Source organism: Monomorium pharaonis, chromosome 5, assembly GCF_013373865.1.
Source record: "Monomorium pharaonis isolate MP-MQ-018 chromosome 5, ASM1337386v2, whole genome shotgun sequence".
In the NCBI taxonomy this organism is placed as follows: domain Eukaryota; kingdom Metazoa; phylum Arthropoda; class Insecta; order Hymenoptera; family Formicidae; genus Monomorium; species Monomorium pharaonis.
In genome coordinates this window covers 7,597,432-7,615,661 of record NC_050471.1, presented here as the reverse complement: position 1 = coordinate 7,615,661, position 18,230 = coordinate 7,597,432, and the positions used below count along the sequence as shown (strand labels likewise).

The following is an 18,230-nucleotide window of genomic DNA, read 5'->3' as shown; positions in this document are numbered from 1 at the left end:
ATTAAAAATGTGACTAAGAATAAATGCGCAAAATTTCGAATGCGCAGGCGCAGCGATCAATGGAGAAAAAAGAAAGAAAAACACCATAACCTCACTTTAAAGAGCAAGGAATTGGAGTAACATACTAACATAACCAAAGTTTTGAACGGAGAATCGAAAGCGTTACAAGATTTATTTCAGACATTGCGGTATTACCATTTTATTATTTTTGTCTATTAACATTTATTTATTATTAGTATTAATTACATTATATGTCAAATTTTGTAAGAGTTTGAACCCGGTGTCTTTTGTACATTTTCTTGATTTTGAATTATTAAAGAACATTCGTTGCAATATCATATTATTAATGCAAATATGTTGAATATCTACTTAGAGAAGTCTTGGAATATTTGATAATAAGTGTGATATAACAGATTAAATTAAATGTATAAACAAATAAATATATGAATATATAGCATTGTAGTAACAATGTGTGAATATTATAATAACCGATAATTTTTTAAATAAATTTTACAAGACTAGAAACAATGCAGACCATGAGAATAATGAACACCCTGACAATGGGACTCTGCGAGACATTTGTTCCAAATTCTGTCTACACACAGTGCGTGCGTTGGAAGAGAAAACCAATTTGGCTGCCCACGGCAAAATCTAAAGTATTTCGTGTACCAAAAAGGCCTGTCATACCAATCGAGGAGAAGGAGGAGCTCCAACGTTTATATAACAATTACAAGACATATATGACATCATTTAGGTACATGCACAAAATATATTCTACAGTTTTGTAACTCTGATTTTGACTGATAAAATATTTTAGATTTATCTAAAATATTCTAGCCACTAAAACTGTTATATTCTCACACAGCTTGAAAACTAACGAATATTATATTACAGGGCATATTTATGGCAAATTGCACAAAAGAACAAGGTACAACTTGATAAAGCAGATAATGTACAGCTCGAAGAGGAGGATTTTAAGAAGTGCAGTGCTATAAATGACGAGTGGAATGCAGAAATAGCGGAGAAACGAGAGATCAGGCTAGAGGAGATGAGAGCAGAACGTAGAAATACTATCCTTCAGAATTTATTAAGACATGAGCAGAAGAAGGAGATGAAGATTGCGAGGCTTAACGAATTGGTTAGAAAAGTCAAGGAAGAATCTGTCACATTCATTACCGCGGAGAATGTGGACGCTGCAATCGAGGAGTGTCTGACAAAGGTCGTCAATCATAATCGCGCATTAGATTTGGAAGGAAATTGGCACGAAGGAAAGTATCCTCCTGTTCCACCTCTTGAAGAGACACAAAAATCAATGGCTGTTGAGCAATAACGTTCAAAAATTTAATATCTAGGTTACTTAAAGAAGTAAAAAACCAAAATTTATTAAACCTATACTTTTTCAAGTAATCTAAACTTTTGGAATAATGATGATAATCATGATAAGTACGAGCTGTTGTATTATAGATTGTAATAAATATAAAATAGATACTCCAATATTGTTCCTCACTATAGATAATTTAATATTCCTAGAAAATTAGGCGATTAATAAAAGTTTAGGCAATCTCATAGAAAGAGAGAGAGAGAGAGAGAGTGTGTGTGTCAAAGAGAAAGAGCATATTATTCTATTTTAAGAGACTATGATTATATGTAATGATCAAATTTAAAAATTATGACAAGTTTCATTATAGAAAATTATATAAAATAATAATACATGAAGAATAATATATAATAAACAAATTTAAAAACACGGCTAATTAAAGTATCAGTTGGTTAGTCAAAAACTTTTGCGTCCTTATCGCGGACTTATGGAGAGCTTACGGGAAGTGTTTGAAGCGGTCTGTATAATTAGCGTAGCGCGCCCACAGAGTACCTCATTAAAACCGCGCAACTGGAATGCAACCCGATTGCATCCGCGATACGCGTATGTATATACATATACATACCGGTGACTGCCTACTGCTGCTATTTATCTGCTTCCCTTTAACATGCATTTCAAGCAGTCTTTCGTGAACGACGCGCCGACTCGCATCAACGATTTCGCTCCGTCTGCTCTTGAGACTAAAAGAAACTGAAAGAGAAGATTCGAAAACCAAGCGACAAGATTTATTAATAAACAAAATCGACAACAGCCAACTCAAAAAGACGTAGTGTTTTCTGTGCAATTATTAGGTAAATACAGATTATTCATGACTTTGTTGAAAAGTTATACCAAGTTCTCGGAAGTTATTTTTTATATCATAAATTTACAAAATTTTGTTGTAAATTTAATCAATACAGTTTTTGTGCTGTGAAATTATGATTTTCTAAAATTTTTTAAATTATAATTGATGTTTTTTTTAAATTGTTTACGTTTAATTTTTAATCCTTCCATTAGAATTATTGAAATTTGTAAAGTCGATTCTTTTCATTAAAAAACGCAATCAATCTAAAAATGTTTTCCGAAGGATTCTAAAGAATCAAGTGATTTAATTGTCACGGATCAACGCATCAACGAAAATGTATAGTGTACATGTGACACCGGGAAGATCCACGGATCGAAAGAAAAACTCTGACGACATGGGCAACGAAATCAGAGCGTATGAGGGACGAAGAAAGGAATCGATTTCCGTGAAATTGATAAATTACATTCGTTCGCAGTTTCAGCCAGATGTTGTATCAGGTGAGTCGAAAAAAGTTAAGCGTTTTAAAGCCTGCGATAAATTATTGAATTTTGATTATAATCGCTAGAAATTTCGCTAACTTTTGCGTTTACGTGTTTTATAATTATCAAATGTGTAATTATATATAAATTGTGCGCATGTAATAGGCGTTTTTTTCTTGATGCATGAACTTTATTTATTACATTTTATTTATTAATATACAATATTCTGCAGCTCTACTGCACAATCTAACTAAAAGTATATAAGGAACTTTCATTTATTATTCTATATAATTTCTTATTTATATTTATTTTCTATATAATATATAGGAAATATATATATATATATATATATATATATATATATATATATATATTCCATATAACTCCTATTAATACTTCTCTCTTAAGACTTGAAAAAAACATAAAAAAAACATCACACAATTACGACCTCACGTACATAATTCAATAAAGTACTTAAATAATAAGTACTTTTGATGGATCGAAGTAGATTGGACATAAAATAAGTATTTTATCTCTAACCTATGGAACACATTTATCCTTCCAAGATATCAAGTCTTTTATCTCGAGGCTTTTATGCTTCAAAATAGGACCTTCAATGATTTGCGATAAAAGCGTTGTTTTATTAAGAGATAGATCCGTCTATCTCCCGAGGTAATAATATCGATTATTCAACATTTATTTTTGCTTGTTATTGCTCTCTGTTCGGTCATCGCTTTCATTTCAGTTACAAGCCACTGAAATAATCGTGCATGTCACTCGTCGCTGATGCAAAAGCGAAAAATCGCCTCGCTAATGTCTCAATTGAGGCATTGCACAAAATAATTATTCAATTGCGTCACTTGCGTGTTACACAAAGATGGATGAACTTTGCTTGTCTCAATTCCAAAGAACAATAACAAGATCCTTCCGTAATTTAAAAACGAAAAAAAAAAAAAATCGCGATTATATTGGAAAAACGATTGCTCATCGTTACTCCGTGGTATGATGAATGCTATGCATTCCACTTCAAATGATTTTATTCTAGTTACTTGTATGCTGTCGTATTATTTCGTGCGCGCAAACTTTAAGTCTTCGCTATATCCGGCGCGTTTGGAATTTCGTTGATCCGACCAACGGTGACATTGTAAAAAAGATGATCTGACATCTGGATGTCGTTGGCGATGGATGACTGCGCGTATTGATTCATCCACACATCATTGATGGAAACATTGTTAGTGGTCTCTCTCAAGTCGTTGTTAGTGATGATAGTCGTGTGTGTCGGCACGGACTGCTCGACCGGATTGCCAAGCACATTCGTCATTCGCATACCTTGTGACGTGTCGTTGTATAACATCCAGTAGGGTGAGAAAGAATGTTGCCGTTGCTCGGCGGTGTATCTTCGTTCGATCGAGCATCCGTTAATCGCCAGGCTGGATCGTTGAGAGACGATCGGAGCCACGTAGCAATAGACACAGGATGTCTGACTTAACTTCGAGTAATCTACTTGTTTGGAAACGTGGTAGTTCAGAATATTCTCCAGATTGGTGTTGGGCTCGGGAGTCCACTTCGGCCAAAATTTCTCCGTTGTTCCTGATTTATGAAATATCAGTTAAAACGTCACGAAAACAGAACGCGCTCTTTGAAAATAAGACAATATTATTTAAGAGAAGTTTATGAGATTTTTTTAAATATACGTATACACTTTAAATCTTATCTTTACGCTTACGTTTATATATCTTTATATTGTCTATTTGTAACAATAAAAAAATAAATAAAACAAAACGCGCACCATTTACCGGTCTCTGGAAATTCTCTGTACGAGTTTCTTGATTAACATTATTTTCATATCCTGTCACAAAATTGTTTTGCTGTTGCTCAAATCTCTCGTTTAACGGGTTGTTCATCTCTTGATGAGTGCATCGAGGATAAAGGTATTGATACTGTTGCTCGTTTGTGTAGATATTTTGCTGCATGTTGTTCTGATCAAAAGTATCAACGTTGCGAAAATATCTCATACCCATCTCCCCATTGTGCTTGCCAAAATTCTGTAGATAATAAATGTCGGAGGAATCGTTAGTCATCATGTCCGTGGTGCCTGTCGTATAGTTAATATTATCCTGCGTGTCAAAGTTAAAATTTTGTCCACCGTTGCAGGCAGTTTCTGTCTGATACTGATAAGCCAGATTTTTATCTACGTTTGCGACGGCCCCAGTAGGATCCGTGTTGTTGTAATAAATTGCATGAAACACCTTGGAGGATTGCTGTAAATCGCCATAGTTGTTGTCAGGCACTTCCATTACGCTAGTTATCGTCCAATTCTGATAGGAATTCGGCTGATTTTCTACTTCACTGGAAAACCTATACTGATTTTCTCCGGCTAATACGCCCGTAACTTGTTGAGGAACCAGGCTTGCCTCGTTCACCAGAAATTCGCCTCTGGAATTCTTTAGCAAATTAGTGTAGTACTCGTTAGTGTTTACATTCAGCTGCTCCTCGTTTTCGTTACACTCCGACTCGGCGGTCAGGGTGTCGGAATTGTCCAATATATTACCGGTCCAGAAAAGAGAGCTGGCAATCTCGCCTAGATTGGCGCCCACCGGCGCCTGTAACATTCTCTTCAGCAAGAACGAGCCCTGCGAGCTTTCCTCGGGTTCCTTTAGCACCTGGTAACTCGATCTTGATTGGTCGTTCGAGATCGCAAGTGGATCCGTGTCGTTAATCGGACTCGTTCTCGTATAGCTCGGCTCGACAAGAGGAATGGTTTGAAGATTGGGCGACATCGGTGCCGTCCGCAAATCTACGATACTCGGATCTTCCACTTGATTATTGTTATTATCGCATGCTTCGAATTCTCGTTGAAAACTTTTGAGCAGAAACTGCTTGAACTCTTCGTAGTGCGGGATTTTATCATCTTCTTTACTCACGATCTCCTCCTCGGCACCAATCTGTAAAAACGGAAAGCACTTTGTCCGAAGTCAATCATTGCCGCTTGTTGGTTGCATCGTGCGAAAACAAATAGAATATAAAGATAAAAAGGATATGGAAGAAAGAACGAGACCCCTTGATCTAATTTTTATTGATGCCACGTTGTGATCAATCGTGAGAATTTATAGTAACTCACCCACTGATAAGGCGACTGTTGCTGCGGCTGCTGTTGCTGATAGTAATAGGTGTCGTCGGCCATTATATAGTCGGGACTATGTAGCGGCGTCGAAGTCATCCCGAGCTTAGAGTCCCTCGACTTTCTGGTCTTCCTCTTGCGGTTCTTCCTTAGCTCGTGTAACATTCGGTAGAACTCCACCTCATTTCCGCTTCTAGCGGTTTGCAGAACCTTGACCAGTACTTTCTTCTGCAATTCGGGATCATGATGAGACAGAGGAATCGAATGTACGCGACAATCAGCGAAGCTAAATGGGAAAAGGATTCTTTTCACGTGGAAACATTCTCGAAATGCTTCCAGAGAATTTATAAATATTTGTATATTCTTGACAAAATTATATCTAATTCATAACTTTTTACATACGGGCACACATGTTTATTTGTGATTTTAAAAAAGTATGGAAACTCTGGATTGAAAAATGATAAATTAGCGTTTCGACTATTTATGTCCATTTTTACCAATGCGATCGACTTACTGGTTAATAACAAAATTATAATTAATTCCAGGAATTAAGAAAAAGTTAAAGAATAAGTTAAGAGATTGAAGTTAATTAAAGTTAATCTACATTAATAGTAGTGGACATTACGAAGGAAATCTGATAATCAAGATTTCAGGAATATCGAAATTGTGGAAATTGTAATAAACACAGTTCTAGCAGAAACGAAATATATTTCACAATCAAACGATCATATTAATACTACAAAAAATACAGGAAATTAGTAGCTAATGATTAATATAGCATGAGCATTTTTCGACTCGATCGGCGGTTGGTTCTCGGGCCGACAATATCTCTCGTCTCCAGCTGCTTACAGAAAGTAAATAAGGATGGAATCTACAGATGGAATTAGCAGACGCGTATGTAAGTACGTAAGGAAAGTGACGGTTATAGCTCTAAATTCACTGCCGGTACTGAAAATCTGCACTTCATGTTACGTGTACCACAGATTTTCAGTACCGACAGTAAATTTCAAAACGCAACCTAAGTCATTTGCTTCAGCTGTACTTAGCTACACTCTACATTCGGATCTTGGAGAGGCGGTGGAAGAAACGCGATGGAGGGGAGGGGGTTAGTCCGTTGAGGCGTCGCAATTTGTTGTAATTTTTGGTTAGGATCTCACGTATCTTCCAGGATCTGCGTTTACGCAGATGAGAAGAAGCGATTTGTTCTTGTCGAGAACACGGGCAATCGCGTCGCGACGGCCGTCCACTTGGAAAGCAAGCGGAACCAAGGTGAAGACAGGGATAACGGCGGATATTCGAATGGGCCGGATATCCGGAATCCTCCTACTGCCCCTCCCTCTGCGAACGGTAAGGTACGATGACAAGGACGATTTTGACGTCGCAGCAATAGCTTCAGGTGATCGAGTGTCTCTTGGTTAGGAATCGCGTGTCCACGCTGATCACCACCACGGCTCAAATCGCGAGGGGGAAGGGGGGGGATTATCTTGGTATTCTCGCCCCGGATGCGTCGATGCTTTCCTTGGCTCGCAACCGCCGATCGATCAGGGGAACGAAACCGGGAGATCGCAAGGGAGATCAAGGAGCGGACGGGAAGAGAGAAATGGCCATCGCGACGCCTTCGTCGCGGCGGCGACGACGGCGACAGCTCACCTTGATGTTACCCGGTACACGATACCTCACGGCCAGGGCCTGCAGTTCCTTATAGGACAGCTGCGCGATATCGCTGCCGACGTTCATGCTGCTGCTGCTACCGTATGGCGGAATATCGTCTGCTTCGTCGCTCGTCCGATTTTCGAATTCGAGCCGACCCGGCTTTTAGCGCGAAATGCCGTAAAGTCGCGTTCTCAGCGGTTCGCACAGGTTCCCGCAATTCGATAGATTTTCGAAGACAATCGTCGTCGGGGGCGTAGGGGAAGGGACGGATACCAGCGAAATCACCAATCGCTGGCGGGGTGCCTATCGATTGGCTCCTGCCGCGAAATCGAGCTTTCATTGATCGCCGACTTGGCGGATCGTTTCCCCCAATTCGCAGGGTGAAAATTGGCGCGCCAATCCCGCGGGAATATACGATTCGAGGAAAAGGCGCGAGGATGTAAAACCGGCTTTAAGCGACGATCGCCGCGCTACATTCGCGGAGATATTGCTGGTGCGTCTCAATTACGCGTGACACGTGCGTCGTGACATTTGATTTTCTCATTCAACCTGAAGCCTCGTGGCGGGATTACGTATGGATAATACCATTATAAGTACGAAAGAAAAGTTCACTTAGATCTAATCGCAGACTCAACGAGCTCCGTTTGTGCATGCTCCGTTTCTGTGGCTCAATTAATTTAGCGAATGTCAACGAATGTCAATGAGCTAAGTTCAGATTTTTCCATGGCCGCTATTCCGTTGGCCGATCCATGGTTATCGATAGTTGTCGGTTCGATAACTGTCGTTGCTCATATATTTTTTTATATCAAAATACGCAACGACACTTATCGAACCGAAATAAAAAATAAATAAATAAATTGCAAGAAACTATACAGAAAAAAAGTAATATAGCCAATAACATATGTAATTGCGGGCTGCCAACTACATAAAATACTCAATGCAATAATATTTGTTATTAATGCAAGTACAATGTTGATACTGCAATAGCATATTACTTTTTTTTCTGTGTACGAGAGAGAGAGAGAGATAGAGAAAGGAGGCAGAGAAGGAAAGAGACAAAGGAGAACTCTTGTATCAAATATCAACGACAAGTGAAAATCAAAAAAGAATAATAAATGTTAATTAAAGCAACATAAGCAATATGTATTGACGAACTGCGTCGCAGACGGACTGAAATGCTACTTTCGCGCGTGCTACTTTTTGCGTATCGACTCGCAAGTTTGTTTACACGGAAAGAAGTTTGTCGAAAGTTTATAAAAAATTTACAGATCGAGATTGAGACGTACATACATATGTATATGTATGCCGCGTGTGACAGTTGTAAGTTCAAAATGGAAAAAAAGATTAAAAGTCAAAGCATCAGCAAGTGGATATTAAAATTAACCCCGTGGACTTTTTGAAAATTAGAAAATTTTAGATGTGTTTAAAGCTTTCTTTAATTAAAAGAATTAATGCACAAAGAAGTATTAACCAGGAATAGTTTTTACATCTCAGCAGCGAGGAAATAAAGTTCAACACAGTAATTTTTATTACTGATCGAGAATTTTATTTCTTTTAATTTTTTCTTATTTTTAAAATATATTGAATATAAATTTATATAAATAATAATCTCACCTAAATTATAGCAGGTTGTTTGTGCGAAAAAGTAGACTATTTTCGTTAAAAATTATATTTGGATATTCATTACGTTTTTTTAATTTTAATTAAGATGTCTCTATTTCCAATTAAGGATCGAGTTTTAATTATGGGTCAAATTTGCAAAATTAAATATTTTACAGACATACATATATTAATAAAATTGCAAATAATTTTTTCTATTCTTTAATTTTTTTGTAGTTATTGTATTACAAAACCACTCAATCGTTGCTTAAAATTATGATACTCTTAGTATATTTGATATATTAAACATATAATGACACACATTCAAAATGTAAAATTAATATCTATACATTAATGCACATTTAATTATGCTAATCCATAATTGAGATTGATACACAAACGGTTTTAAATTTATTTTTTTCAAAATTTTTTAAAATTTGCAATCGATTTATTAAATATATAATTAATTTTTCTTTAAAACTGTAATATTTACTGCTTATACATTAACAACTTTTTTGTTAAATTTACATAAATTAATGAAAATTGCTTGATTGATCCATAACTGAGACTGTCACCTTATTGTCACATCATCTCAAGTGCACAGACTTTACAACTTTTAGACGATATTGACGTTTTGGCGCCCTACGTGACGCAAATAAGTGTAAGAACGTTGTGAATTAATAACCGTTCGCTATTTTTGCTAAATCCAATGGAGATTGATCCGCTTTACTTCGCCGACTTACCTTTATACAGAATCGATATGCGGATATTTGTATAATAGAAAGCGAACCGTCACATGCGTTTAAGCGTTTTAAGCTTTGAGAAAAATGTCGTGCTCTCTTTCTCTTCCTTTCTCTCTCTCTCTCTCTCTCTCTCATAAACGAATAAATCTCTGAAACGAGAGTAAAATATATTAAGAAGCTTTAGCCCAAAGCTTTGGTTTATTAAAAGAGAAACTTTCATTATTATTCTGATATATATCTGATACACGCTTCAAGTTGTGCTTGACAACTTAATAACTCTTGTCAGCCGCGAATATGTTTTTTTAATAACATTGTTCATAAAATTAATGGGCAAATACCTATTTTTAAGCTGAGGCAGCCAGTAATTGAGGTTACTGACTTGACTTGTCAGTTCCGATGACGTCTTACGAACTGGTTACTTCAACAATAGAATTATTATTGGAAGGATGTCGATGAGCCAAAATTCAAATGAAGCAGTTGGCAATGAGATACGCTGTCAGTCCTCTGTTTTGTGATATAATACAATGTTTACCATTTCTTAAGAGCTTCGGAGCTTTCGAGGCCTTTGAGAAAGCCTTTCAAAGGTTCCAAAACTTTTTATTTTTAAAGCTTTCAGTTTTTGCGGTATTCATTTTAGTTGTATTTTTTCAATTATATTTATTATATAACTGTAGTTTTATTAATTTTTTATTAAAAAATTTGTTACCATTGATAAGAAATATAAATTTTCAAACAGAAAATTCTGTTTAATATTTGATTAGATGGACTTAATTTTTTCGAAGATTATTTAATTTTTAGATCGAATTGGTAGAATTAATTCTCTCTTGTAGTAAAGACAAAATCTATTTTATTATTTCTTGTTTTTCAATATTCGATGCTCAGCTATCAATTATTCCTGAGGGAAAAGGATAGGAGTTTTAATTTTTTTCAATACAAATCTGTCGTTTGGAGATTTTATTAAGAATTAATAAGTTTTTTAAAAATAATTTTGCGACATAGTATTGAAATACTCGAGAGGAGCGATTCGAAACTTTCGTTCGACGTCGATTGAGTCGTCGCTAACCACCGGCTGTCGAAGATCGTCGCACTTGCGCGTTAAAGGCGACGTGTAGCACGTTTTTCCATGGACCCCCCGCGGTGGTTCAGTGTGACAGCATCGGCGTAGTGTGTGAAACGTCATCTCCGCAGTCACCACCGCACAGCATCCCGAAGGACGGACAGACGGCAAACCCGCAGCTGCAGACAGCGACGTATCCCCCGCGCAGCATCCGTAACTGCGTGGCGGTCCAGCCTTTGTCTCTCGCTGTTTCTCTCCATCCCTCATCATACCGCTCTCCGTGCGCGTACGGAGCTCCTCTCTCTCGTTCAGAGGGAGCACATCTCGGGGGGTGATGCGTCGCGGCGCCAATCAGTGGTGGTGAAATCGAGTAATCCCGAGTAAATCCCGTCCCGCCGCCGATATATCAGGGGCAGGTCGAGCAGGAAGTCTGCGCGCTTGCTGGCCGATGAAGGCGCGTAAGAGCCGCGACAAACGTAAGTCCGGAAGGCAAGAACATCTGTAAGGAGAAAGAAAGAAAGAAAGAAAGAAAGAAAGAAAGAAAGGAAAAAAAAAGAAAGGCTGCGATCGAGCTCTTCCTCCTGCTTCCTCGCCCCGTGTGTGTCCGTGTACGGCACCGTTCGATATACGTACCCACTGCCGTTGATACTTGGACCAGTCGATCGACTACTCAGCGGAGAGCGTCGTTGACGAGCGGAGCGACAGCCAGGGGTGATAACTGCCGAATGCAGCACCAAGGTGCGATGATGAGCGACCGGGTTTTCAATCTCTTCTCTTCTTCTCTCTCACACACCCTACTCACCCCTGTGGAAATGGCCTGATTATCTATCTGTCCGTCTGTCTGTCTGTCCGCCTTGTCCGTTTGTACGTAGTAATCCCTATGAATGGTAGCTATTGCGTAGGTTGGAGTACAACCCCTTGTCGCACCAGAACTTAATGTGTCAAAGGTCATGTCTGTGTGTGTGTGTGTGTGTGTGTATGTGTGTCGGCTTGGTTCGAGCCTTCTGTATCTTGGGATGGATATTTTAGGTCGACGACATCCTTTCTCTGATCTTCCAGGTCTCGCTTATTGATCCTTCGGATTCTTTCGGCGTTTAAATATACTCGGCTTTTGTAATTCACAAAGCTGTCCTCTTTCATCTCACTCGACAGATTGTTCATTTATCTCTCTGCAGCGCGATGTTGCACAAGATCATTTCTGCATTTTTAACTTCTTAAATTCTTTAAAATTTAATTCTAATATATAATTCTTGGACTCTTTCTCTCTCTTTCTCTTTTTCTCTGAATTCTTATAGCTTTCTCAAGAGTCTTGGATCTTCAAATTTTCCAGTCTTTCTAACTGATCCTAATATTGATATAACACGTACTTTTTTATAAATGTAAATTTTTTTTACATTTATAAACAGTTTGCTTGTTTTGTAGAATTTAGGATTTCTTGAATTGTAGAATTTAGGATTTTTTTGTTTTCAAATTCTTTAAAAGAGATATTACGTATTTTTAAGTTTTCTTTCCTTAAATTTATAGATTAAATTCTCCAATTCTTTTTTATTTTTTCTTGCAATGTAACATTTCTTAATAAAATGACAAGATTATTTATCAACTTATATAAAATAAATTAGTCATAGAAATTAAAGTCTTATATTTTTTATCTAGCAATATACATAAACAATATTTATACATATGTAATGCTATTTCTAATTAACTCCTTCATAAATACAAAATCTTCACTTCAAACAATTTATTCCGAAGACTTTATACCTGCTCATTTCTTCATGTAACATTCACAAAAAGAAGGGGTGGGCAGGAAGTAAGGGGTAGGAGCTGCAATGTTACCATGGCAACCCCGGATACCCGGGACCAGAGCTAATAGTCGCAGCACGCGTAAAGGATGAACAAATGTCGCAATTCTTTAGAAAATGATCTTTGATATCATCAGTAAATTATAGAATTTGCAATTAAAATTTCTCTACATCTCTCATTCTTGCTTGATTTCCATTGTTCAGATTGTTGGACTGCCCCGTTTTTTTTTACTTTTTAATCCCTAAATTTCTAAAGTACTCTTTAGGTATTTAGATTTTAACATTTTTTGCAGCCCTAAGTATATTTGTAAACTTGAATGCTCAGATTTTTTAGTCCCTACATTTTAGATCTGTTTTTGAGTCTAGAATAATTTTTACGTTTAGAGTTCTCTTTTTTTCCCTATATTATAGATTATCGTCTCATTGCTTAAACAGGTTGTAGTTTTCTTTTAGGACTGAACTCTTAGCGAATTTCTATCGTAGTTGAATTAGCTAGTAATACAGCATTAAACTTTCTTAATTTAATCAATTGATTTGATAACAAACGTTACGTTGATAAAAATGTTTTAAAAAATAAAATTGCATCTGTTTTATAATTTGTATTTTTATTTACAAGAAAAGTGTTGAATTACACTTTTCTGCTTTTTAGAAAATATTTGTTCTTAGAGTAAGAAAAGAATCGCACACGTAGTTGGAGAAAAACACACATACAATTAATTTATCACAAAAAGCATTTCCGATCAAATCTTTTTTCGGAACAAATCAATCGTCCAACACTATAGAATTCATATTAATAAACTCTTTTCACTTTCAAAACATAAAGAATATATTCTCGACTATCTTGTTCTTCAAATCTTTTGATCTTCTTCAATTCTCTTGTTGAATGATTCACACTATAAAGATGAAGTTGCTCGTTAAAAATAACGTTATTAATAAAAACTGTTATTTGTAAAATTATTAATTAACATTGTTTATAATTTATGTTGAAATTTGATTAATATTTAATATTAGTTCAAGAAAATTAAAGAGAAAATTATTATACATATAAAATTAATGTAGTATACTTTTGTAATAATAATTATATTTTTTAATTTTTTAATATTTTTTAATTTAATTTTTTAATATTTTTCTATTTTGTAAAATACTTTATTTATTTTTAATACAAAGAACGTAGTTTATAAATTCATAATTTTGGAAAAACAAGCAACTGCATGTAGTACGGATCACCTCCACGATTTCTCTTCACCCCTGTTGTCTCTCGCCTCTCACGACTTCTCCGCTTGCAAGTCTATACGCACTGTGTAGGTCCCCCCTAGAGTAGAGTATATCCCTTCTTCAGGGTTGCTACAATCACGATGGTTCCCTCAAAAAAGAACAATAAAGCAAAAAGAAAAGAACCCCTGAAAGTATCTATCTCTCTCAAAGACAAAAAAATTTATAGAAACCTCCCTTCTTGGTAATCGCGGGCGATGGGAGTTTGTCGAAATCCTTCGTACGAAGGGTTGTCGCTATCCCGTGCTCGATGACAAGAGGAGGGAGGCGCGAGAGGGAGTATCTCGAAGGCGCGACGCAGTCTTAGGAGTGAAGGGCTTGCGAACTTGCAGAAGGAGAGCTTGAAGGACTCGGGGGCGTTTTAGGGAGCTCCGGGGGTGCCGCGCTTGCCCTTAGCGGCCGACACAAGCCGGAGGAACTTGCCACCCTCGCGGCCACCACCAGGTTTTCCCGGAAGGAGATCCAGTTGATCTATCGGGGCTTCAAGCAGGAATGCCCGAGCGGTCTGGTCGACGAAGATGCCTTCAAGCAGATCTTCTCGCAATTCTTTCCGCAGGGAGGTAATGAAAGGATGATGATAATGATAATGATAATTTCAATTACTCTGTTGAACGGTAACACTGATAAACCGTCTTGTTTTCTATCATTGTACGTTTTTAATTGTAAATAAAATAAATGGACATTTTTATTATAATATTATAAAAACAGCATTTTTTTGGATAACATTTTACTTCATCATCTTTTTTAAATTTCATCATTTTGAAAGATATGGATTTTTCTAAATTACGATATTCATTAGATAAATAAGTCTAATATACGATGAAGCCGTATATAAAAAAATTTTTTTTTGAGTTATCATTACCATCCCTTTCTGATCATCACGTGTTATAGATGCAAGTCAGTATGCTCACTATGTTTTCAACACCATGAAGAGGAAACCGTCCGGCAAGATAAGCTTCGAGGTGAGCGATGTCGTAGACAAATGTTTTAAAAGGAACGCAGAAACGTTTCTATGATTTTTACTTTAAATTTACCTACTAGACGATCACGTCCATATTGTACACAAAACTTTACAGTGTCAGTTAAGCGCTGATTTTTTTCCTTTTAAATAGGAATTCCTCACTATACTATCGAAGGTGTCGAGAGGGTCGGTGGAGGAGAAGCTACAATGGGTGTTTGGCCTGTATGATCTGGACGGTGATGGTCTAATAAGCAAGGAGGAAATGCTGGACGTTGTCGGCTCCATTTACGAGATGCTGGGTCGTTATACGCAACCGCAAATCCTTGAGCCGCACGTGGCCGCCCGCGAACACGTCGATCGCATCTTCCACGTGAGTAGTAACACCTTTAATACTCACCACCTGAGTGTTGACACCTCTAATTGACTAAAATGGAAATTCCTACAAAATTAATATCAAAATTTTGTACATTATATAATCAATAGAGGCATTTTGCAATTTCTTCCAAGACTTAGCTACTAATTTTATAATTCACTATTTCTTCTTAAAAAGTGTAAATATTTTTTCTAAATATCTCTTATTATGTAGATTATTATATTTTTTAATTTTATTTATTTTATTTTATTTTTTTTATTTTTATTTTTTAATTATAATTAATAAGTTAGATATTGTGTAGCATCGATTAAAATTAATATTTTATGTATATTTTTAGTTGATGGACGCGAATAAGGACGGTGTGGTGACCATCGAAGAGCTGGTGCAGTGGTGCTCCAAGGACGAGCAATTATTGCGAAGTCTCGATACTTTGGATACCGTATTATGAGATCTTTATCAGCGATTTCAAATTATCAATTATCAATTACGCTTTAAGCAATGACTATAAAATATCGTGAACTTTTCCATCAATCTATCCTCCTCTCTTCATACAGATAAGAGGAATATACAAATTCTCAATAATTTAATGATTACACGTAAGAAAATGATTGAAAAAATATTTGAAAAACTCTTTTGAAAGACAGAAAATGCAAATTAAATCAGGGTATGCATTATGAAATTGCATGTATTATGAAACTTTTTGGAGTGGATTCCAAAAGAATTATTCAATTATTTTCAAAATTTTTATGTGTTTTTTTAAGGAAAACAATAGAAATCTAGGAAATAATTAAACGATTTTAACTGGAATCTATTCTGAATAATTTTATAATACATATCTTATTTGCAAATCGCGAGCTTATAATTTACAAGCACAAAGTGCAATAATTCAATGTTTGTGAGAAGAGAAATTCAAGCGACCAACCAAAGTATCGATGCTCGAGACGTGTCTTTAAAAAGAGACCCTGGACCCTTTCGCACATGTCTTGTAAATATGTATGTACCTCGTTTACACACCTACCCAGTCTTTCAGTACAACTTCAAGTACACTTCCAAAACGTCACTCAACGATCAAGGATCTGAAAGAATCGACGATTTAAGTTGCTTTCGAAATTTCTTAAAACTCCGCAGCTTTGAAATGTTTGAAAAGTTGAAATTATATTAAAAAGTATCTCCAATTATTGATATATGCAAAATTGTTATTCATTAATTATCAATAAAGTAAATCGTCGGTCTGTTCAGATACTCAATCTCTTTCTTAAAAAAGACGAATTAAAAGTAATCGATACAAATTTGATCTGCGATGACAGAAAGGATATTTATAATTTAATTAAAGTTGAAAATCAATTTTAACTCAATTTCCTTATTAATTCCCAGAAAATGTAACGTTTTTCTTCTTAGAAATTTTTCGGTTAACTCTTATATTTTTAGAGGATTGCTATGTAGTGTTGCGAAGTATTTAAACTTCGAAATCTTTAATGATATGCATTAATCAATTGATTCTTTAAAGGCGCAAGTTTGCCCTAGCTTTTTAAGATTTCTAAATTTTATCTTTCAATCTTATCTATGTATTATCGTGAATACCAAATTTGGACTTTTAAAATATCGATTACAAAACAGTACTCCTCTCAGGCCAAGCGAGAAAAACCAATGTTCTCTTGTTATTACTTGGCCTATACCTCGTGTGATTATCCTGTACCTTATTATTATATAATATTAATGATATATATTGATACATAGAATTATATTATCAGAGTTAAGGTATCTCGTTGTCTGCCATACGTGCCATGTCAAAAGGAATATTTCTCGCATTTTCTTGAATCTTTTAATATTATTACATTTCTTGTTTTTTAAATTTCTTTAAAAGAAAGAATTTTCTTTTAAGATTTATAAAATTCTTTTATACCTTATTGAAATCTTAAATCTTTATATGATATCAATTATTCGCAAAAGTTTTTCATTTCTGGAACGCTCCAGTCGCATGGGATTTTTAATTATTAAGCATTCTTTGATTTATAGATATTTTGTGTTCAACTTCTAAAGAAGAATATCTTTTTGTATAATTCTATTCCGATCTTCATGGCAGATAAAGTGTTAGTACTTATTACAATCGTTCTCAAATTGTTGAAGTTTAAGAATTTAATCCCTCTTATTGAAACGAGCTATATTATGTATATATACATTATATGCATATATGTATATATACATATATAAAATCGACTGTTAAAAGCATTCTCTGAATTTATTCTCGTTCGCAAATATAATTGCGATTTTTTCGCCGTTGTAAACGCAAAATGCGCCTTTTGCGTGTTTAACAAGATTAGCGTGTAGCATGTACATACGTGTATGCATTTTTGTTAAAACGTATGTACACTCGTGCATACCTGTGAAAAAATAAATTTACCTTTGTACCACGAACTATTGTGTCATTTATCTTTAATTATTTATTATTAAATTCTCTTTCTTAAAAAATATATATACATAAAATAATATTAAAAGATATATATAAAACTTGAATATCTATATTTTTAAAAATTAGAAATTAAAAAATTTAACATTTTTTAAAAATATTTATTAGATTAATGGTTCTATTAAAGAAACTTGGATTTTAATTAAAAAAAATTTTTTTTTTATGTATGTTTACAGTTTACACTTTTATAGATTCTTATTTAATATTTCTGTTACATATATCTTACAAATTTTTGATAAATAATTCCATATATTTGATAACTCTTGAATTTGAAAATCCCGCTTGCGAAAAATAGTGGAAAAATCAAAACTTATACTCGGTTTTTCTTTTTCATTCTACTGATGCAGATTGCAGTTCTGATTATTATTCTATTTACTATTGTACATATTAAATATTGTATATTTAACATTATGGACGGGATTCATAGACCGATCTTAAGCTCAAGCATTGTCTTAAGTCTAGCTTCGAGCCGACTTGAGACTTACTTAACCAATGAAATAACAGCATTAACGTCTCAAGATCGTGCTTAAGCTGGAACTTGAAT

General features: G+C 35.3%; 3 protein-coding genes across 5 annotated transcripts; 2 read left to right on the top strand and 1 right to left on the bottom strand.

Annotated features, from left to right (window-relative positions):
- Positions 1-33: 33 nt before the first annotated feature.
- On the top strand, positions 34-1,506 carry LOC105831003 (probable 28S ribosomal protein S26, mitochondrial). Of its 2 annotated transcripts, none has more exons than XM_012670800.3 (3): positions 34-188; positions 518-754; positions 895-1,506. In XM_012670800.3, the coding sequence occupies exons 2-3, from the start codon at positions 528-530 to the stop codon at positions 1,328-1,330; spliced, it is 663 nt and encodes a 220-aa protein (XP_012526254.1). In that variant the 5' UTR covers positions 34-188; positions 518-527; the 3' UTR covers positions 1,331-1,506. The 2 variants fall into 2 exon arrangements, with proteins under 2 accessions (XP_012526254.1, XP_012526255.1); XM_012670801.3 differs by having other exon boundaries at positions 72-188; positions 523-754.
- Positions 1,507-1,993: 487 nt separating this feature from the next.
- Positions 1,994-17,634, top strand: LOC118644044 (Kv channel-interacting protein 2-like). Of its 2 annotated transcripts, XM_036286713.1 has the most exons (6): positions 1,994-2,169; positions 2,445-2,659; positions 14,218-14,445; positions 14,777-14,847; positions 14,998-15,216; positions 15,557-17,634. In XM_036286713.1, exons 2-6 carry the CDS (start codon positions 2,497-2,499, stop codon positions 15,665-15,667), a joined length of 792 nt encoding a protein of 263 aa, XP_036142606.1. In that variant the 5' UTR covers positions 1,994-2,169; positions 2,445-2,496; the 3' UTR covers positions 15,668-17,634. The 2 variants fall into 2 exon arrangements, with proteins under 2 accessions (XP_036142606.1, XP_036142607.1); XM_036286714.1 differs by lacking the exons at positions 1,994-2,169; positions 2,445-2,659 and adding an exon at positions 11,155-11,290.
- On the bottom strand, positions 3,341-7,577 carry LOC105831001. Its single transcript, XM_012670792.3, has 4 exons — positions 7,413-7,577; positions 5,763-5,990; positions 4,431-5,604; positions 3,341-4,231 (listed from the first exon to the last, which is right to left on the bottom strand). The coding sequence occupies exons 1-4, from the start codon at positions 7,497-7,499 to the stop codon at positions 3,726-3,728; spliced, it is 1,995 nt and encodes a 664-aa protein (XP_012526246.2). The 5' UTR covers positions 7,500-7,577; the 3' UTR covers positions 3,341-3,725.
- Positions 17,635-18,230: the final 596 nt, after the last annotated feature.